Source organism: Amia ocellicauda, chromosome 6 (genome assembly GCF_036373705.1).
Source record: "Amia ocellicauda isolate fAmiCal2 chromosome 6, fAmiCal2.hap1, whole genome shotgun sequence".
Lineage (NCBI taxonomy): Eukaryota > Metazoa > Chordata > Actinopteri > Amiiformes > Amiidae > Amia > Amia ocellicauda.
Genome location: NC_089855.1, coordinates 20,937,795 through 20,961,482, shown reverse-complemented (window position 1 = coordinate 20,961,482; position 23,688 = coordinate 20,937,795). Strand labels below are relative to the sequence as shown.

The 23,688-nt window shown below is 36.8% G+C and overlaps 1 protein-coding gene across 1 annotated transcript in view; it reads left to right on the top strand.

The window, feature by feature from the left end:
- The window catches only part of enox1 (ecto-NOX disulfide-thiol exchanger 1), a 71,668-nt gene that overhangs the window by 31,638 nt on the left and 16,342 nt on the right, over window positions 1-23,688 (top strand). Inside the window, exons 2-7 of the mRNA XM_066706637.1 lie at window positions 8,925-9,068; window positions 9,822-9,959; window positions 13,306-13,482; window positions 16,364-16,570; window positions 17,217-17,450; window positions 21,494-21,706. Coding sequence (XP_066562734.1) covers window positions 9,059-9,068; window positions 9,822-9,959; window positions 13,306-13,482; window positions 16,364-16,570; window positions 17,217-17,450; window positions 21,494-21,706 — 979 coding nt within the window. The 5' untranslated portion in view covers window positions 8,925-9,058. The remainder of the gene's footprint in view (window positions 1-8,924; window positions 9,069-9,821; window positions 9,960-13,305; window positions 13,483-16,363; window positions 16,571-17,216; window positions 17,451-21,493; window positions 21,707-23,688) is intronic.

Genomic DNA, 23,688 nt, shown 5'->3' with positions numbered 1-23,688 from the left:
TGTCCTTCAGGACTATCGGAGACCCAGGGGGTTACTCGATGATACACTTCATAAAACGAAATAGCTCCCTTCTGCTGCCTGGCCCCCCTCCAACATGAAGTGGGGTGTGTATAGCACTTACAGAGCACACACACTGCCTAACTGCATAGTGAGAAAAGACGGACTCTGTCATTGTCAGATATACTGAGAGGCAAGCGGCACAGCTGCGAACCTCATTAAAATGTAAGAAAGATATTTTATTACTCAAATGTGAATTGCATGCGCGTTCCTCAGATGTTAAGATTAGTTTTTAAACAAAATTACCTTCTAGTATGCGTCAGTGGAGAAGCTTTATATTTGGGATTCCTTTGCCTGATGAACACCATGCTTTCAAGCATTTTAATGATAACTTGTCACACATAAATGAACTGCCGTGTGTGCCAAGCTTATGGATTCCAAACTTTTTGAATTCTTATTGAATTTAAATTATTTCATACTCATTGCATCATAAACATAGCAAATTACAGTGATTAAGATAAAACAAACAAGGGTTTATTTATTCCTGAAATAATGATTTTCCTGGACTTTCAGATGCCATTTAATTTCTGTTTTTCATACTACAGCTGGTAATTTCCAATGTGTAGGCCTAATTAAGTAAGATTTTGATTGAAGCTGCTGGGGTCTGAACAGCTGAAGAATGTTTTTATTTTTAAGATTCAAAGCAGTATTAAAACAAATAATTTTTTGAATGCTGTCTTATTCTTTAATAATCTTAAAATGTGTCTGAAATATTTTTGAATTGATATAAGACAGGGATGCATGTATAAGAAATAAAGTGAGCAGGAGGTATAAACCACGTGTTTTAAAAAGTGACCTTAAGGCATTTTCACATGTGGGTTCTTACATAAGTGAACTGTGCTCAGACCATTTTAATTCAAAATGTAGAGAAGAAACTGTGAAAAGTTTACTTTAATAATCAACGAGAACCCACAGGCATTCTGTTATGATCACATTATCTAAACATGTTCCTTTGCTGGCTGATAAAAAGTGGCCTCAGGACTCATCTGCCTTATGTCTGTCTATAGAGCAGATAGAGTAACACCCAATTGTGTTAAAAAATCCAGATAAAGTGTTGTTTAAAAATAAAAACGTTACTGATAATGCATGTTTAATTCTTTAAATGTAGACAAAAAAGGCAAGCAGTTTGCATACAATGTAAAGTACTTTAAGTATACATAGATAAAGCTGAAATGAAATAAAAGTTAGTTTTTCCTGTCACTGAACATAGAAATGGCCAAGCTCATTCAGCTGTCTGGGGAAATTACAATTACTTGTATCCAGCACTTAAAGGACAGTGTTAATTTCAGACACAGACAGAACATCTATGGCAAAGTGAAGATTGAATTGGATGATAGGCTTAAATTAGTTACAGAACTCGCATTTCCCCATCAGATTACTACTGTACATCAATTTTCCAACTAAGTACAGCATTCAATCTGTGCCGGAACTGTCAGCTATGGAGTATAATTTATGCCAAGATTAAAACATAAATAATTAGATAAATACATAAATAATGAAATCAATGCATCAATAAAAACAAAAATATATTAATCAAATTTATAATGTTTTCTTTATTTATGAATGCATTTATTTCGTTATCTATTTAGTTATCTATTTATGTTGTATTATATTAATTTATGTATCTATTTTTGTGTTGCAGAACCTCTAAGCACAGCCCAGCATCTCCTCGTGACATGAAAAATGTAACGTGTGCGTACACATAAAATCGCTGTGACGTTGTGACAGACAGAAACTGTCTTATCTCATTGACTCGATTACATTTCTGCAAATGTATGAATACCTTGACAGCCCCCCCAGCCCCCAGTCGACAACTCAGTAGCACAACCCTACCCCCCTCCACCCACCGCCCCGGGTCATAGTTGTCACACTTAGCGCTTCGATTCCTCCTCTACATCTCGTTCATTTGCTCTCTCACATTCATATTAAATATGTACATTTAAAGTGGCAGATGGTGAAAATATTCAATTTAAACCGTTTAACCCGGCCTTTACACCAGCGTTTCATCAGGTACCTTGATGAGATGTCCAAAAACATTTGAAAATGTGTCATGGCTTTTTTCAATGAGAATTGGACTATGGATGTGAAATTAAATACATTAATGGATTTGAAACTTCGTGTGGGAGAACAGAAGTGCCTTTTTAAACTCATTAACACAGAACCATATTAAGTCTATCTTTAATGTCATGCATCGCCTCTGACATTGTGCATGGAGTTAGCAGACATTTGTATATTGTTGCTGATTTTAAATAGGGTTATCAATCTATCGCTGTTGCGTACATTTCAAACTAATTAAACTACTGAAATTGAAGGTAACTGCTTTTCATCTGCTCAGACATGATGAAGATTAATTTGAAATATTCAGGTGTGAGCTTCAGAGCAAAATAACCTGAGATCCAGTCCTCCTCTGTGAGGCAATACCAGCATTACTGGTTGCTGAGAGCACTTTGGCAGTTTACTGAATTGTGTGGTACACTGGGCTGTGGTTCATGCTGTTGTTCTGGATTTCTGTAAGCCATGTACAGCATGCTCAAAAGACCATAATAACAGCACAGCCACGTTACCATAATATTGCTTTCTACATCAGATATTTTTTTGTAAGTGTAGATTTCAAAGTAAGCCAATGAAAAAGGCAAATGCTTTTTTTTTATATATTCTTATTTTAAACAGCACAGCAACAACAGTGCTTGTCAGATACTGCTTTAAGTTACACTGGCAAGACCCCCATGTTCTCCTGAAAGCAATAAAGCCCTTAGTAATGTGTCATTTCAGGAGAACAGCAGATGTAGCATCAGTTTCATTTTATTGAAGTGGGGGAGGGGAGTGGGCTATCATTAGAAACTCACGGTGTGTGACTCCTCTTTGAGCATCTCATCCGAGTCTTCTACTAATAGGGGTATTGAGCAGAACACAGCCAGAATTGTAACACATGCTTCCTCAATGTTCAGCAAAGAATGAGGAGCAGGACTCTGACAGGTGAGACAGAGAGGGGAGACAGGGCTATGGTGCTTTTTTGCTGTACACAGATTTGTGTTTGGTGTCACGAGGTACAACTGGGCCCATTTGTCTTCATTAACAGTTCACACAGGAGTTCTGTTCTTCCGCTCCTGGGATGACAGTCCACATGCACTCTTATTGTACAATTACAGTACTTGAGGCTGGGAAGGGAGAGTAATTAGTTGCACATCCTACGCTTTCTACTACCTAACAGTCTTGTCATCCAGCATAGGATTATATAATGAACACAAGTGCTCACTGTATTTAAAGTGTCACAAATATTTTGTAGTTTATCCAGCCTGATGAGAATATCTGCACATGAGCGTAGAGATGACGGTCAAGACACACTTCCTTGTGTCTCACCTCCTTCCTCATGCATACTTCATCATCCTGCCCTGTGGAGAGATCGTCATATTTTATACCCAAATGGCACGTAAGCATGCATCTTCATTTCTCTTCTGTATACTTCAGCTGACCTTGGACCGCACATTCACTACAGAAGGTTGTGCAATTTATAAGCTGTAGTTCAAACCCTCTGGGAAAGCAGAGGTTCTGGATAGGCAATGCTGCATCTTCTGATTTTTTCAGGTTGTAAGACAAGGGACATGGTACAATAAAGAGCAATGAAATTAACGCTAATCATCTTTAAATGAGAAAAGGGAACGCACTCAATCATGATAATCTATGTGCTTTGTGTTATCCAGAGGCAGAAATGAAATTGCGTTATGCCCCATCTCTGCAGACTGAGAGAGCAGAGAGAAAAGATTTTCACTTCCAATGTGTTTACATTTTCAGTCTTTATTACGTAATTAACACGGAAAAAAAACGTTTTCTGTCCGCTGCAGTATTTACACTACACGTGTGCCACTGCAAGAATTCGAACTTGCTTTCGCATATGTATGTGTGAAACATGAAATGATGAATGCTTTATGGATAATCGCCTTAATTCTATTTTAGCTGTGATTGCAGTCACTCAATAAACACAGGAATCAATACAAACAGTGGTTTTATAGTCACATTCATGAAAAAGTTTGACACATCAGAAAAGTGTAGAGAAATAACAGGATTATAATATGCATTTTTGAACTAGAATCTGGTGATGGTTTGGTTTAGCAGAATAGTTTAAATATAAACTGAATGCATTTGAGGTTACTGAAATTTATTTACCTATTTTGGTCACACTTTAAAATAAGATATGTGATTCTTCATTAATTAATATATGAATACCACAGGATTAACACATGATAATGCACGTCATCTGAGTACTGAGGCTAATCACATTTATAACAGGGTTAAGGCTAGGGTTCATGTGCTCCGAATCAGAACTCAGATTGATTTTAATCCTGTAGTATTCATATATATATATATATATTAATGAGGAATCACACCACCTTATTTTCAAGTGTTGCCTATAAGGTTATGGATCATTCTGTACTTAATTATCAGGTAACAATGTTTTTCAGTTGTGGCCAATTGGGAGGAAGAGGTCCAGTCCAACACCATGCTTCATTGGTAGGAAAAAATAAAGATAAGTAAAATGAAGCAGGCACAATGTTGTGGCATATGCCCCGGGACACAGAAAAATAATTGGTGCCAGTGCAGAGACCCATGTTTGAAAGAGGGTTTATCAGAGTCATTCTCCCATTGGCTCTCCAACTCAGACCACTGCTGACAACAAATCCAATTAAAACAGTACATATGAAACGTGACAAAAGAACACCAATAGTTCGTATATATGTGTTTTTTCTTTTTTTGGTGGGGAGGGGGGTGTAGAATTTTCTATAAATGATCTGTTATTCCCATAGGATGATTCCTACTTCTGAGATGCAAATGTGAAAATGTTGTTAGTTATTTTAGACATGGAGGGAGGTGGTTTTAGTGTCACACAATGGTCGTTAAAGACAGATAGTAGGAAATCATGCATGCACCTCCCCCCAATATGTTCCATTAAGCCCTCTCATTTTTTATACTTTTTAATTGTACAAAGGCCAAACATTGATATGCTTGTTGACTTTGAGTGAATGTTTTCAAAAGTCACCTTAACAAGCTTGGTAGCTTCACAAGAACATCTGTCACAAAGGTATTTTAAGGTGTTCATTAGCCTTGTCTTATATGAGTCTGGATAACTGCCTGAAATTGCAGCTGTTGCGCTTGCTGAATTGGCTCGATCCCAGCTTTCCTATCACAGACACTGCTAATGGTTTCGCATGAGGTGTGGAATATTGTGTGAAATATAAAAAGGAACTGACCTTCAAAAAAACATTTTTCCCCCATTCCACTTAATAGCATGTTAACCACATTTTTTTTTTGAGCAGCATGCATACTGTATTTAACGACCACTTAGTGTTAATACTACAGAATCTGTTTTTAAATGCAAATCTGTCTAATTTAATCGGTTGTCAATCAGGGTTATAATTGTCACTATTACTTTGCATCAGAGATTTGATTGGTGCATACATCTGATTTCTTTGTATGTGAAGCCAATATTTGATATTAACTGTTACAAGTACATTTGTTTAATTAACCATTTCATGTGTGTTGAAAGATAATTTTAAATTCCAAGCCTAACATTTTAGGAATGACTTTAAAACTAACCAGCTAACAAATTTCAAATTGTGATGATGTTGTCACAGCATTCTACGTATGCGTACTTATGTTTGGACATGGTACATTTATAGACTCCAGGATTCATCTGTACAACATTGTGTCGGAAATTTAAGGGAAATATAATGTTGCGACACAACCACGACATCTCTGCACCCATCCGTTGATATTAACAGTGCTGTGAAAGGACCATACTGGTGGTCCATAAACAAAAAAGTATAGGAACCACTGCCATGCACTACATACACCATTAATACTTTTCTCACCTCGAATCTTGATCTCCTACATCTCTATAAAGTAAACATTTAGGTTTGATGATTAGAGAAACCCAGCCACGCATCACAAGCACAATCCTTAAGCTTTCACAAGCCTGTAAATGCAGAGGTCTCCCTTGCCTACAGTTTACTGCCTCTGTAATGCCTTTTGAATATTGAACACATTGCTGTCCTCTCTCTTGCAGCAATTCCTGCTGTTACCTTGCCTTCCTCTCGGGGCCGTACAGTATAATAGCTTGACTCCTTTGTTCTATCTCACTGGTCTAGATGCTTCAGGGATTAATGCGGCATGGTTTCCAAAGAACGAGATTTCTATTAGGTAAACAAAAAAGGCATTCCACAACAGCCTGTGTAACTGACTTTGATCAATTTGATAATTAGGTGATATGTTAAATGCTGATACACTGTTGGCATTTTGGCTTTATGTCAATCACTGTCAGCAGGTTTGGTTTGCAGAAATATTTCCTTTTGGCTGACAGGCAATGCCACTGTTTTATGAAAGCACTAATACATTTTCAACAGCTTGTGCAAAGTTGGCTTTATCATGCAGAACATGTAATGGCTGAATATATTTGGGAAGAGAGCCTGATATAGAATTTCATTTGTATCAACAATTACTAAAGGACACTGGCATTCTGGAGCTTTTTAATTAATTAATTAAACTTATGCATGCCCCTCGGAAAGATTCATTATAGATATTGATTACTGAAATGAAAACAGCAATACTTGTTAGTACACATTTGCTGTGGTTCTCTCATTTATGTGCTCTGTTTTTTTTTTCTTTCTTTTTCAATTTCAAGGAAAATTGCATTCAGTTAGGCTGGTGAACAAACCTGCAACAGTGCTGTAATAATGACTGAACTGTAAAGGAATGCAATGGAAAGCATTTCTAACTGTAGCCTAGAAAGGTGGAAACAGAGCATGGTGTTGCAAGCTTCCTTCTATACTTGTGTTTTTTTATTACATGAGCGAATGCATGTTTAATGACTCTTTTCCAAAAGCATTACAAATAACAGTTTAATTTAAATAGTAACCGATATCATGGTCACGACCCTTTCCGACTGGAGCATTTGACTTTCTGCTCTGCTGAATCGCACTCGGCTTTCTGTTTGCGATAGCTCAGTCACCTCACCGACACCAATCACGGTTGTGTGCCAAAGTGTACCCTTGAATGCAATGCAGAATGTAATTTATGAACATGTGACCTTAAAAAAAAAATAAACAGGCTAATTATTGAGTTTTGAAGGTCATACCGATAATCAGGCAGTGGTAAAACAGTCCTGGTTTTAATGGTTAGTATTTTAACACACATACACACACACACAAAAGATATTGAATCTGAACTAGTACTATATTTGAAATCCATATGGGGCACATCCTCCTAAATAGATATGGTTAGCTGACCTTTATGTTTTAGTTTTGAGAGACATTAGTGCTGAATTTGCTCATAAAAGGTGTTGAACACTTTTAAGGTGCTTAACATTTCCATGTCTATAAACTCCTATCATTGTTTTATTCCACTGTATAATTCAGGTACCTATTCATTTTTTTCCACGGATACTTTATGCTTAAAATTGTATGTGCCCTACTCTTAGCATAATAGGATTTCAGTCTAATGATTTAAAATGACTATTATGTTCACAGTTAGATTATGTCACAGTGACAGATATTATCAGTTGTATTTCCTAAATGCAACATTAATGTTTCACAACGCTTAGTTTCCGATGTTCAACAGGAGGGGTGGAACAGCAAGGGAGCAGGAGTGATGTAAAGTAGTGAAATGACAATGCCATGTTATGTGTCATAAACTTACATTGTCACGTCAAGCTGCATTAAATATAAGACCTGATAGTGCTTCTGAAGTTTCCAAGTATGTTTGTAATGCTACATTAACCTCATTCTGCAGAACCATGCAAAAGACATTGTCTAAGTAAAACAATTATATTAATATGATTCTTTCTAACCCAGCGATGGACTGGCGTCCCGTCCTGGGTGTATTCCTGCCTTGCGCCCTATGCCTGCCGGGATTGGCTCTGGCTTCCCCGCGACCCTCACCAGGATAAGCAGTTTCGAAAATGGATGGATGGATGGATTCTTTCTTTCTATCTATCTACCGATCAGTCTGTCTATCTATCAATACATTTAGTTAGCTTAAAAACAACATACAGTAGACAGAATATGTTCTGGTGAGCCATCATTCGGTAATTCAGTCCATTTACAAATTGCAAAATACAAAGTGATCTGGACATTGTTTTAAGTTCCCAGTGTTTGAGGAATGTGTTGCTTTTCTATTTGTTTTGAATGGTTTATATTGTCTTGCATTTTATTTACTCTACTGCGTTTCTCAGTCTTGTATTTACCAGAATTGTATTTATCAGTTTATCTTATTATAAGGGTATAGATGACATTGTAGTTTTTCAACTGCACTTGAGAATGGAGAAAGCCATACATTATGCAACACTTTACTAAATAATTAGTGGCCCTTGTGCTGTAAATTCAGCCAAAAACAGCTCTTTCTTTATCACATGAGAGCATCTGCTAATGTTTTACAGGCATCGATTTTTGCATTATATCATACAAGCAGTGGGAGCTGTAGCGTTGCAGATAAAGACTGATGTCTGGAAGATTTTACTGCTTGGAGGAACTGTAAGACATCTGATGATAGAGAGTTAAATGACATCCGTCACTCTGTCGACAGGCCAGATCCAGCTCATTTGCTGGGGATTCAGTGACAGAACGCAATAAACTGTCTTTGAAGACCCAGATGTCCTTGAGTTTCTCTCCCTACCACACAGATTCTCAAAGTCATGCACTTTTATTCCTCATATGTTGTTGTAGTTGTTGTTATTATAATTATTATATTTTTAACAAGCATGCATTTTAGCCTTAGAAAAAGGAATCTGTTTGAAGATAAAATTACTTTCTGCTGTGTTTTTGTTTTTCCTCAGCACTGAATGGAAGTAAGCAATGTTTTTTTTATATCGTTTGCAGGGTTTAATGTGCAGCTATAAGATACTGCTTCTAACAGCAAGCCGTCTCTGTCTCCCATCGCCAGCAGCTACAGAGTGAGCCAGAGCTCTGATGAAAGCAGTGGGAAGCAGGAAAGGGAAAACGGAGGACCTGCCATGGCTGGTGGTAATATATTGCTGTTATTATAATCAGTATTAATGATTCATGCTCACAGTGTGATGGATGCTTATTTCAGTGTTGTTATAATGCTTTTTTTCCCCCAAGACATAGCAACAACAAAAAAAATCCTGATAATTTTTTCAGCATTAATAAGTTTTACTGCCTGGCAAGCTGAAGTTTGGGTTTCTTTAAATTAATGCTAAGAAGAGGCCTTTTTTCAAACAAAATATTATAGTGTGGAAAGTGGTATGAAAATGATGCAATGCAGATGTACCGAGGGGATGTATAAACTGAACCCATCAGCAACATTCTGGCTTTGTAGTAAACCAGCTAATAACATACCCAGTGCATGATTTAAACTGATCCTGAACAACCTGCAGTAGTTGCAGACCCATTTGGTATTACATGTACATGGATTAAGTGGTGTACAGCTCAGGTAGTTAAAGCCTGGGGGAGGCTGTTGGGTTTATTTCACAGTGCTGTTTGGCATATTTGTTTCTGGACACATGAGCTGCAGAGAAGCACCTGTCCTGTAAATTAGAGAGCTGCTGAGCACAAGCTTGTCTGCCGTTCCTTCCCTTCTCCGTCTTCCCACCAACCCCCTCAGCACCTGTCATCCCCGATTCCTCACAGGCATGTCTAATCTGAATTCAGATCACAGTCATGACTGACAAGTCTTTTTTTCCCTCCACAGGTAATTTCTTATTATCAGTCGCTGCGGTGCTGTTGCATTCTGAGAGTGTGTCTGTTTCTCCACAGCAGCAGATGGTGTAGGGAGCTTGGGATCAGAGCAGGCCCACATCAGTGTGCCTGTGGCTGACCCTGGTGCCTGGGCCACAGCCATGAACAACCTGGGGATTGTGCCTATGGGGCTGACTGGACAACAGCTCGTCTCAGGTAATTGGCTGTATTCCCTTCTATATCACGTTCATTTTTAAGTACTGCCTGTAGATGATATGTTTAGGAAACAAATCCGTATTTGCAAGATTATAGTCATGTAATCCAGTCCCGTTCTAAAATCCCCTTTGTGAGGATTGTTGGCTGTTTCAGATTAAAAGTGAGGAAGCTCACCGCTTTATTTAGGATATATCGCATTGCTTTTGGCACTCCAACAAGGAATTTATGTTTCATTGCACATGCACAAATATCTACACTCTCCTTTTCATACGCATACTTAGACAGTTTTCCTCAGTTAAAGGTTAAAGTTCATCTCGCTGTGTCTCCAAGTTCTGGTCTGTTATGCAGCTGGGTTTGTGTAATGAAGGACAAGGCATGCTCTCCTTTGATCCCACAGTGATGAAGAATAAGTACTTTACAACATGTTGTGGAACATAACATTACAACATAATATTAGTCATATAATTGATATTTAATCTCTCAATTAATATTTACTGTATGCACAGGAGACCCTCTGAGGTAATCTGTGATCAGTCAGTGGTTAAAGCAATCAGACTGTCTTACTTCAGGAGTTCATAATTGTTTTCCAAGGATATTCTTGAGATAAACAATACAAAACTGCTGAGAAATCTATACTGTAAATTCACCTCCAATATGCAGATTGAATCCACATCAAAACACTCCTGCAAATAGATGCTGAGAGATGTACCAATCTCACATTAATTACCATAGTGAAGGACAATACTTCCAAGGAAACCTTAGAGGATTGTATCAAATTAGACTGAAATTAAAATGCATGAATAGATCCCCATGCATATTGATGGCATTTTGCATTATCATATCCTCTGAAAGATTCCTGAGCTCAAATAATTTGAATTGTATATTTGAATTTTGCAAATCACATGTGCATTTAAATAATGATATCCTTTCTAGCCCTTTGTGATGGGCAGGTTTGTAATAGATTCCTGTTTAAATGAAAATGTATTTAAACATTTTACACTTGCTTTTACCATTGCCCTAATAGAGTTTGTAAATGGTACAAAGCAGAGTCTTACAAAACAATGATGAATCTGGCAAAACAACATTTGATAATGATGACAAAAGACTAAAGTGAAAAATTATGTGTTGGAATTTCTAAATGTATTATATTATTAACATCTGTTCTCACAAGAAACAAAGAAGCTCTCCAGTGACAAGCAGTTCGATCTGTGGATGACAGTTCAAGTCATTTTTCCCAGTTTTGTGAAAGCACTTACTGTATCTCTCTCAAAACAGTGAAGTTTGTTTTTAGTTATAGTATTATAGTAACTTAAACCAGCTGATTGTAGTTGGAAGACAACATGGCAAGTTTCTTCTGACAAAATGTTAGAGATTTATTAAATTATCATTTTTTAAATACTTTTGAAGTCTTTGCTAGCATTTTTTTAATTTAACGTTTTTTATCTTATTTTTTTTAAGTAAATGCTATATTTTAATATTAATGAGCCTGAAAATCAACATAGCTCTAACTGTGTATATATATATATATATATATATATTATTTTTTTTTAATTAACTTTTACACCACAACAACAATGTCCTGGTGTGTAGAACAGAGGATACACACGCTTGCAGATTTTGTTGTTTGTGAACATTTTGTTTAGAAAAACAAACCGCTTCAGAAATTCGTACATTTCTGTGTTTTTCGGGAATACTTTTTACATTTTAGCTATTATATATTTCCTTCAATATAAAGGATTTGCTTTGATAATGCTGTATTGAGATAATAAATTAACATAAAAGGAGATGACTTCAAATTTGTGTAAGCCATGGATATCTTTACATGTCTGGATTTAGAGGCTATTACATTTTAGGAAAGCTTTTAGTTAAATCAGAAAACTCAACTGAATAATACCAAAGGCTATTAAACAATCTTTCACAATATCTGAAAGGCATCTCTGTTTTACATATGCATGTTCAGTGCTATAGGTTATAATACCTCCTGCAAATGAAAGGGTAATAAAGTCAACACAATGTTCGAGCTGCTCTAAAGGGCTTTGGAAACAGTAACCTCTTATTGATGAATGTAAAGCATGTTCAGGAAACATTTATCTTGCCTGGTGCTGGATTTGTTCTTCAGTTTTTAATGGCCAATATGGAATATATATATATATATATATATATATATATATATATATATATATATATATATATATATATATATATATATATAAAACATTGCAGATGGTGCTTTGGACATAGTATCAATTGATTTTATTTGCATAGTAACACTTTTTTTTTTTAAAGCTTTGATTGATAACATCTTACTATCTTGCAGGGTAGCTTCCTGCAGAAAAATAAACTTAAGCTCTTGAAAAACCTTTGCTATGCCCTGGATTCAGTTGCTGCCGCAGAAATAAATAATTAAAAGCTTAGATCAGTTTTTCACATTTTGGCAAAACTAGTAGAGCCTGTAGCCAAACGAATGAATGTGATTTTGAATCAGTCTTTATGAAGAAGAAGAAAAAAACATTAGAAAATCAAGTTCCTTGAAGTCTAATTTATCTGTTATCTTTTCCTTATATTATAATGAGTTTGCAGTCACTCCAAGTATTTCTGAGTTCTAGTTCTTTGACATAAAACACATATTAATGCCCCTTCATTCATATTTTGTTAATCAAGCTGCCACATCAAGAATAATGTGATTTATATATGAAGCCTAGGATATATTTAATTGATTATACTGCTTTAAAAAAATACTCATTGCCAAAATATTTGACTATATGTGCAATGAATGTCATTTTAAAACATCCATATGTAGTGTTGTTGCAGGTTGTAGATATGAGGTTAAAAATGGGAAGGAACTGTCCTATTCATCTTGCAGAAGTGACCATCAATATGCATGTCATTAATTACATTGCTCTTCCAAGACATGCTTTGTAAATGAACAAATTAGAGACACTGTGATTGATTGATTGTTTTATTTATTATTATTTTTGTTTGCAGAATGCGGTCAATACAGTATTTCATTTGCCACTTGTGTGACAGGTTCTACTCTGTCAAGTGTCCTTAGAGATGCATTGAAACCTACACCGATAGCTGAATAGCTGCTTTAGATAAATACAACACTGCATTGTACTTTCATTATAATTCTGTTTCCATGACCTTCTGTAATTATATTTTATACACAGTGTCCATTATGTCTAACCACTGAATATATTACAGATGCATTAACTGCACACTAATGCTACTAGTGTCATTCAGGAACCTGGGTGATATTTATATTTTTGTGCTCCCGATGTGGAATCATGAAGGTTTACTATAGAAGTATTTTTGCGTACTATTTAGATGACCTTTTTCCCCCCAGAATCGATCTGCATCCCTGGGTTTGATCCTAGTCTGGGAATGATGACTGGAATCACTCCCATTAACCCTATGATGGCCGGGATCAGCTTGGTGCCCCCGCCCCCCGTGTCCGCAGAGCTTCCTGTCATGAAAGAGATCATTCATTGCAAGAGCTGCACTCTCTTCCCACAGAATCCAAGTAAGCAAACCAGGAGCTCCCCACACCTCCTTTTTTTCAATCGCATTAAAATGCAGAACAGTACAACATCTTGACATAGTTATGAGCAGGACAACTGAGCATTAGAAAACCAACCTAAAACAAAGAAACCCACCCAATCCCACAACCACTGAGCAAAACAGAAGAAGGGGAATGAGAAGGTGGGCAGAGGAAGTCCTGCTGTTCTTAGCCCGATCATGTGTGAGGTCCACACTCTGTAGAAATCTTCTGGCTTGTGTTTTAGATCATAGTAAACGGGATCCCATGGGATATATCTTTGACAACTTTCTGAGCCATTGTGTGTTTGTTAGGGGCTCAGCAGATCTCCACTGAACTGCTGTACATTTCCTCACTGAATACAGTGCTAAATTAGAGTATGTTTTCTGAAAAGAGTCACCGATCTCAAGGTTACCCAACAAGCATAGCTGAGAGGATATTGGGAATTGTATTCCAGTAGACAGTGAGATAACCTCCATTACTTTTTCCCAAAAGGCAAGCTAATCTTGGGCAGCTCCACATCATATGAAGAAAAGATCCTCTCTGTGTCTGGCCCACATAAATCAGATATCCCAGTGTGCATCTTATGTAGCTGAGAAGGAATATAGTATCCCCTTTGTATTATTTGAAATTGTAAGAGTTTATGCCTTTTATATTAACAATTTTCTGCATTTTCACAGATTAGAGACCAGTCCTCTGGGCTAATTTCTTCTTGTGTATTGTTCTCCCATTGTCTACGAAGATGATTCATTCTACCAGGGAGTATACCTGTGATGTAATTTTAGTCTCTCTAAATATTTCCCCTAAAGTTGAGGCATGGGGTTTACCAACACATTTCTGAAGTGAATATATAAAATGCCTTATTTGTAACAATCTATAGATGTTAGTTTTAGGAATATTAAAACGTTTTGGAGCTGATTAAAAGAGGATGATATTCCATTGTGGAATAAATGTCTGAATTCCTGAATACCACCATCAAACCTACAGGTACTCTCCCTGAATATCAGTGGGAGGGATGGAGTCTTCCAGCTAGGCACAAAACTTGAAAGAGAATATTTCCACTTCATAGATCTGTGTGCTGCCTCTCAGACTCTCGCTGAGTTAAATCAAATTGGATTATCTGTCATGCTTTAACACCTTAAGCACCATAATAAAGGTAAATGTATTACACTATAATGTGATGTCAGAGGATTTGATTTTTACCCAAGAGGCTGTGTGGTTACCAAACCATTGGCTGATCTGTCTAAGTTGTGCTGCCCAGTTATATAGTTTAAAGTCAGGTAGGCCTAGACCCCTAATTTGTAAGATACATTCTGAACTATTTTTTGAACTCTTGGACTTCTACTTTCCCAGACAAAACCTGAGACTAAACATCTGTGTGATTGGTAGAGCCTGGAAGACATCATTCAGTATTGGCAGCAGATTAATTTTGACTATATAAATCCTGCCTTTCAAATGACTAGCACATTAAAGTTATTTATTTGTACTGCTAGTCTGGTTCGGTTTTTGTTGGAGTTGGAAGTCTTCACAAGTAGTGCTGTCATGGGGAAACAAGAGGAAATGGTATTTTTGAGCAAAATCAAAAGCTCTCTGAATGGCCTTTCCTCCTGGAACACACTAGGTGCTCTCCATAACAGGGGTCTTGTCATTAGCTGTCATCACAGAGCCACTTCGTGTGTCTCCTTCCTCACGGAGATGACCCCGGTTTAGAGTCATCGCCTGCAGCTCAACACTGCACTACTGATGACAACAAATGTCGATTTTATTATAACTATGGTCAGAACAAGAAACAAAACTGACGTCTTCACTACCAAAGGGTTAAGGGAAAACATTAAACTGTCTGCAGACAGTTATTTCAGTTTTGTTTCACAGTCCAATTCATGGAAAAACATTGTATTTGCCCAATTCATTACAAGAAATCCACAGCCTGTTTTTTTGTTTGTTTGTTTTTTTCCTGGAATGCAATTTTATGATATTCAGCATATGGGGCTTTGTTGAAGCATTCTCTAGAATAAAAAGTCAAGCTTATTAGTTATTTTAAAACAAATGCAGTGGCTTCAAAGCTGTTGACAAGTCAAGTGAAATGCATTGTGTTCAGATGAGTTAGCAGCTCTCGTTCCCAGAGTGCATGGGTTTTCTTAATCTAGTCTCCAGACTTCTGTAAGGCAATGATGGGTTTGTGTGAGGATTTGAGATGGTATAGGAGGCGTATGTAATTTGTTAGATTCTATGCATGTTAAAAAGGTGAGCACGTCCGTAGACTAAAGACTGCATGGGGTGCTCTTTTGTGATCTCCTGGTTGTTAGTTTGTATTTGAGCAACAACTGAATTTAATGAGAAATTCCGGTGCTAGTGTGATGAATAAAATGGTCAAATTAAATTTTGAATCAAACAAAAAAGCATTCAACAAGTTTGTTTCAGTTTATACTCTATGGTAATTTCATGCTAAGAAAAGCAAAGAACCAAACAATAAACATGCTGACAAATTGTAACATAGTAAAAAAAAAAAAAAGGAAAACATGTTAATCAATCTGCCACATCAAGAATAATGTGATTTATATTTATGAAGCCTAGGATATATTTAATGATGTACATCATTTTTTGTGAGTTTCAATTAAATATTTCCAGGAATGAGATGAATGGGTGGAAATACGAAGTGAAGACAAATAAATACACATATACTACTGAAATACATGAAATATTTCCTTATTTTATGTTCAGATCACTGCATCTGAAATTCCAAAGCAGGAAATGCCAAGAGGGGTGAAATGTCCAGGGCTGAGAGTTTGCAGAAGCCCCTCCAGCTATTAAACAGACCATGCAGAAAAGACCACAGAATCATGGAATTAACTATTCTACATTTTAGATTTACCACCTCCGTCTACAAGAGAAAGACCCCCGGGATGCAAGACTGTGTTTGTAGGAGGACTCCCAGAGAATGCCAATGAGGAGATAATACGAGAAGTCTTCGACCAGTGCGGGGAAATTACTGCAATTCGAAAGAGCAAGAAGAATTTCTGCCACATTCGCTTTACTGAGGAGTTCATGGTTGATAAAGCAATCTACCTTTCAGGTATTAACTCAAGTCTTTGATTGTTATTCAGGAGGAATGAAGTGAATCTAATTAAAACCAGCATTTCCATACTGTATTTATAATGTGTACTTAAACAGAATTGTAATATTTTTTTGTTAAATATGTAAGAAGGGTTTTAAAGATATATCAAGCCTCCATTATAATTGCAAGTTTGGCATGAGCTTTGGAAGATGTCCCAGGGATTTTATGTAGAGTTAGCATTGGCATTCTGGATGGAAGGCTGCAGGTTTTAAATCCTTTAAAAGCCTATACATTTGTATATAAAGATAAAAGATTTTTGTTTTATTAACTAAGCTTGGCTAGGCAAATGATAGGTATAGGGATTGTGTTATTAAGTTCATTATTCAATTCAGCTACAGTAGTCTCAAACATTTCACCATAAGTATATTTTTATGTGATTATTTTGATGCTTCTAAATTTATACCCAATAATAAGTAATCTATATTTTTGAAATACTTCCATATTTTAGAAAGTCTCCACTGGATTTTGTTCCCCACTTTCTACCCTGTGCCACTAGATTTATTATGCTAAAACAGATGTAAAATTTTCAGCAAACCATGGGGTTTTTATTTTGGCACTTACTGTATGAGCCTGGTGTAAAATGTTTCTTTCGCTCAACCTACAGGGTACCGCATGCGTATTGGGTCCAGCACTGATAAGAAAGACTCGGGGAGACTCCATGTGGACTTCGCGCAGGCCCGGGACGATCTGTATGAGTGGGAGTGCAAGCAGCGGCTCCTGGCACGGGAGGAACGCCACAGACGGAAGATAGAGGAGGAGAGACTGCATCCCCCCTCGCCTCCTCCCATCATGCACTTCTCAGAGCACGAGGCCGGCGTTCTGGCAGACAGGCTGAAAGGTAAAAAAGCCTGATATTTTCCCTTCCTATCTTTGTGTTATACATTCCAAATTAAATTATAGACTGCATTGTTAAAATAACACACTGATCAATCAACAAACAACTGACTAGAATTGCCTGGTGCGCTATAGCTATAATATAACTACAGCTATAATAATGATTATCTTTAGCTTGTTAGTGTATCTCGATGTTTACTTTGGATTGGATACATTTTTGTGTTGTTAGGAGGTTTTGTGTCATGACCATAGATATCATGAGCACTGGTAGTCAAATACTTCTACTCTTAAAATAAATGGGCAGATTTCCTCTCAATATAGTACTGTTTCTTCCAAAGGTACCTCATCCCATTCATACTCTGAAGATAAGAACTCCATCTGCGTTATTAATTGGCCAGAAGAGAAATAACTGTTAACGTCTTCATGTTTCTTTTGATCAACAGATCTTTTTAATTCTTCCAAAGCTGTTGAACATAACTTTCACATATGTATGTATGTATACAACACATTAAACAAACAACTGTTGTATTTTTTAAGATACTAGAATGAGAATTAGACTGCACGTTTGGCACTGGCAGTCATTTTCTTGGCACGTTAAAGGAAGTGCCAACTCGACCTGCTCCTGTGAGTGTGTTTGTGCTGGATCAGTGCAGCTGTTCTCCCCTGTTCCTCAGCTGAATTGAGGTCATTATACCAACTGCAGATTACAGCACGTCCACTTCCAGCTGCAGCTGATACATCTTAACCTTCATTGTGCATGCATGTGTGAATGCACAGCCCCAGATGTTGTTGGTTTTGTAGAACTGGTATGTTGCTCAGTTCAGCTAGTTTCCCTCCTGTGCTGAGGGGATGGCAACCATCTCTTCACCTCCAATGGAGTTGCTAAGCATCCTCTTTGAGCCTCACACAACAAACACAAACTATCTCCTCCACCAAGGCCTCAGGAATTCAACTTCAATCTGCATGTCATATTTTAAGTCTGAGAGGCATGTGGCGTGGCCTCTTCTCTTTTCATGTGAGACTAATTTACAAATGGCACCGGAACCACTCCCTTTGGCAGTTTCAGAAACCATACAATGGGTAGATTTGTTATTTTTGATGGTTAAAAAACAATAACTACATTTGCAAGTGCTTTGTAGCAATTACGTCTGCAGTACTCAAAGCGTCTGCTCTTCCCCAGGGCATTATGGGTTTGGAAAAAACCCATCTGGCTCTTTCTAGGCTGGAGTCCCTCTTGCAAAGACTGATCACGGGCTTTGATCGGTAAAAAACAACCTAATGGGTGCTGACATGCTTGGCAACTGAAGCTACGAAATACAATAAAGCTGGTCAGTGTGGTCCTGCTATAGTAATTTAATTGCTCATACTTTTTGCTATCATGAATAAACCCATTAAAACGGATGGAAATTGTACCGAAAAGCTACAGTTTTTCTTTCAGCTGCCTGAAGAGAAAAGAATAAATAATCTTTTTTTTTCACTATTTGGATTCTTTCTCATATGGGGGCAGATAAAGTGAACCTTTCCAATCATTTCTGATACTCGCATGCCCAGCAACAATGTTTGTTTAATGCTAAAATGCTTTTATGTGCATTCAGTTTTACTGTTCATGTCATAACGCTATACTGTCATTTACTATTTAATTTCAATTAAAACCATCTAGCACTGAAGTAGGACTTCAGAAGGCAAGCGGTAACATTTCTTTAAATCCGGTCTTCTCCAGAGAGATGGCGTTCTCTTATATAACAGGATCTTGACTGCAGCCTGTTGTTCATCTGCAGTCAAACCACTGTTGCCAAATGCAGTACATCCTGGCTGGAGAGTTTTCCTCTGTGCTAATTGAGCCCAAAGGGCATCAAACAGTGGGTTGGTGATATAACTGAAGCAGCATGCACCGAGATGAATTAAAAATTGACATTAAGCAGACATCCTTGCATAGTTTTTCACAACTGTTGTGCTCCACAGTCTGTAATTGCAATTGATGAGCAACAGACATGAAATGTGACCTGATGTTCTTAAACAACCCACCTAAGAAATAGTAAACAGAGACACAATTTGTCTACAGTATGTGTATGTAAAATATATGTAGATATACAGTGCAAATGTACACACGCACAATTGCACTAAAAGCCAATGCTGTCACAAAAGAGAAAATGTCTTGCGATTTAGTTACAAACATATTCCCTTTTTTAAACGTGAAAACAAAATATCCTCAGTCATCTGAAATGTTCAAGTGTTACCATGTCTTATGCTGCTCTGATTCATATTTGTCATGTTGTTCTTTAATCATATTTATTCACACAGCCTCTAGGTTAATGCCTTTTGTTTCCGATTTACACAAGGCAAGTAAATACATTAATTATGTTCATTATTGCATTCAGGTTTCCTTGAAAATAAATTACTGTATTTTAAACAAAGTTAATAAACACTCTGTATTTAAGCTAATTATGTAGCTAGTAAAATTACACAGCAGATGGTGTTAGGATTGGGTTACTTAGAAAGCAGGGTGAGAATGACTGTGATTTTGATTGAGGGTGCTGAGGCACCATGCATGATTGAGGCAGATTTCCGTGTTTTAAATTCCCCTTTCAGTAGAGCAGGTTCAATCCCATTTTGCTCAAGGAACAATTTCGGCTGCTGTCGCCTGGTATTCTCACAGAAGTGTCATGAAACCGATTTTCTTCTTAATCATTCGTAAAGTCTGAGTAGTGGTTTAAGAAGTGAATTGGCTTCAGTGACACAGCTGCTCCAACGAAACCACAGACCCTTATGCAGGATTTTATGCTCTGGTGCAACACTGCTATTTGTCATAATTGTAATAGTGTATTTGTATTCGTTTTGCTGGGGAAATGCTGCAATCTCTAAAGAACATTCTTTGGAGGATTTGTAGTGCACATATTTGTGAAGCAAACTAATAAACATGTGGTTTTATAGTTTGTCTAAATTCATTGTGTGGGTTACTAAATTCCTGCCAGTACAGTCTGTTCTCGCTCAGTGGCAGATGTCAGTTATTAAAACCTGATGAATCACACTGGCCAGGGAAAGAAACTAAATAATTATTGCACAGATTGCATGGAGAGGATGAAACGCATGGAGAAGTGTCACTGAAATTAAAGGCATTGTATTCTTACCGCTTTTTTGCAAGCCCTTAATTTGTCTCAAATTTGGTCGCCACTAGAAGGCTTTGACAGGAGCAGGTATTAATCTTGATATGGCACAACAAACCACACAAATAATGGTCAATATTGGATTGGTTAAAGCTGGAGAGTTTAATAGTCAATTAGAATATTATCACTTTGTTAATACAGTTTCACTCTTGATAAAATGAAATATTTGTGTGGGTCTGTTACTGGAAAATGTATTTAATTGAACTTCATACTTCAAGTAATATCATTATAACTAGACTTATTAAATATACCAGCTTTCATAGAAGTGCGGTGCAGAAATAGTTTGGCGATATTTTTTTTTTTCCTGGTGCTTCACACCGAACACTCAGTTCTGGAAGAGATGGGAGTATTAACAACTGTATGATGGCATTCACTGATTCAGTAAATAAAGGCCTACTGTGTGTCTTTATTCTTAGAATGTAAGAAAATATGAATCTGTGCATTCTATTATCCTCTTTGCCGTATCTCTGTGATTTATTGTATTATCAGGTAGATCATCATGATAGTTCTGATCTCCGCTTTATTTGTCCTGAAAATAATAACAAGACACATATGATTGTATACTTCTACTTAGCTGTAGAAATGCTGCACATTTATGAAACATGCATATGCTTTCCAAGTAAAAACAGATGGAGGTCATTTAAAACCAACAAGTTATGCATATTAGATATTCTGTAGGTAATATGTCATTGACTTAACCTGTTTACCCCCAAAATCTCCAACTGTGGTAGCATTGTGGGTGAAAAGAATCTCAGTATTGATATTGTCTCCCTAAAGAGACCATTGATCCACAAGAAATTAATGCTTATGATTCTGAACCAACAGCTCTTCTTATTAGACCACACTGCATCCCCATTCTAGCATTGGATCTCAATTCTTTCAGATGACAATAAGTTCACAGAAGCTATTGCTGTGCTGCTCACTTGGATCGATCGCGGAGAGGTGAACCGCCGGTCTGCCAACCACTTCTACTCAATGATTCAGTCAGCTAACAGCCACGTCCGGCGCCTGATGAATGAAAAAGCATCGCATGAAGAGGAAATGGAACTGGCCAAGGAGCAATTCAAAAATGCCCTCTTGGCCATCCTAACGCAGTGTAAGTAACTACATATAATTATGCCTATTGATTCAGCATTTCAGATGAAAACAAAACACAACATAAAACCTTTTATCTCAGATGTCATCAGTGATGTGTCATTACTGCACTAAACAACTTATACAAAGGCATAAACATACAGCTCTCCAGACCCAAAGCCCAATTCATAAAATTAGTTTTAAAATACAGTTAAAAACAATAATAGCCCAATTAAAATGTGTGCAATTGGCCGCTATAACATTTGACAAGGTTTCAGTACATTTGACCTTTTGTGCTAACAGAGCCAGGTTCCTAATTTCAAACCTTTCTAGACTATACTAAACATAATCATATATGCAGATAAAATGAGACTTTGTCAGTGATTTGGTTCCCAGTGAAATTACAATGTTGTTTTACAACCTAAACTAATAGCTCTTCAGTTCATCCTGCTCCCTCTGCTGTCTGACTAAAATAAAAAATAAAACAGGACTGTATCTAGTCAGCTACTTAGTATCACATCTGTTGCATAGGATTTCTTATAAGACCAAGACATTGAAGGAGCTCATGAAGCCAGGCTAGACTTCATACTTTTGTAGCAGCTGTTTTCAAGCTGCTTACTTAAGCTTCTTTCGCTTGTATAATCTTCTGTACATTTGAATATATATTTATTGCATAATTGATTTGACCAGAAGAGACAGGAATTGGCATATATGGCTTAATCATATATTTCTAATAAAAGGCATTGCACCTGGTCAAATCCTTTTATTAAAGAATACATTATCTGACTTTATTTTAGATGTGCCTTTGTGTAGGACGTCATTTCAGAACATATTTGAGTTCATATGCAGATGTATTGTTAGAATACTCTAATTAAGACCACTATGTTCGACAGAAATACCTACAATTCTTTCTCCTATTTAACAATATTTTTTTTATCTCCAAATCTTAATCTTTTTGCTTTTGTTCAAGTACTACATTACATAATAAGGGCTATACCTGGGGAATCCCTTTTATTCCTAAATAATCATGGTTTGGTATATTTCTGAAGACATTTTATAAGGGCTATAGACTGCAACATTTAGGTTGCCCTCGGGTTCGGACTGTAGTTTGCTGATCATATAAAATGCAATAATAGACAATAGTCAGAACCCAGCATGAGGCACCTACAGGGTAAGTAACCATGGGAGATATTTTGGCCAGCTACACAATTGGGGCAGAAGGAACCCCACATAACATCGTTTCTCACAGGTAGGCAAAGATTTTATTCACTTCCTTTTGTTCAGGCGTTCTCGTTACCTGCTCATTTTTACAAGCAGGCACCTCCTAAAACAGCTGCGAATGTAACCACAGTGAAAACACTGTAGTTCACAACACTCTTTTGTGGGAGTCTACTGTTTCCTTCCTACAAAACAAATGCATCTTATAATAATTAATTCAATTCAGTAATCTTTCGGGGGAATAGGAAATAAGTGGCCATAATTATGTTTTTTATATTTGTTCATTAAGAAAGGCTAACTGTAAATTCAATGCTGCTGGCTGTTATTGATCCTAATGAAATGCATTTTTGCTGCAGTTTACATACAGTACAATACAGATATTTTACTTATCTTGCTAATAATATTGCTTTTTAAATTGCACATGAACATAAACTGTGCTATATACAGATGTAGCTTGAATTTTACTTTAATTCAAATGTTTAACTGTGATAGAAAAATATGGTCAAATTAACATTAAATGGGTGGTGAAAATATATTTTTTTATTCAAAGGTGAGTTGTTACAGTTAGCAAATGGAAGCTAATTAAACAACCAAACATAGATGGGTAAAACATTGGAAGCAACCAGTGTAATTGTACAGTATGCATTTAAAACATTTCCCAAATCTGTTATTCTGTTATTCACTGAAAAGTGGGAACCATACCTATTCATTTACAGCCAGAGCATAGCTCAAAATCTACATCCAGCTAGATAGTATCTTATTACTACTTTCACTGATTGCTTCAAT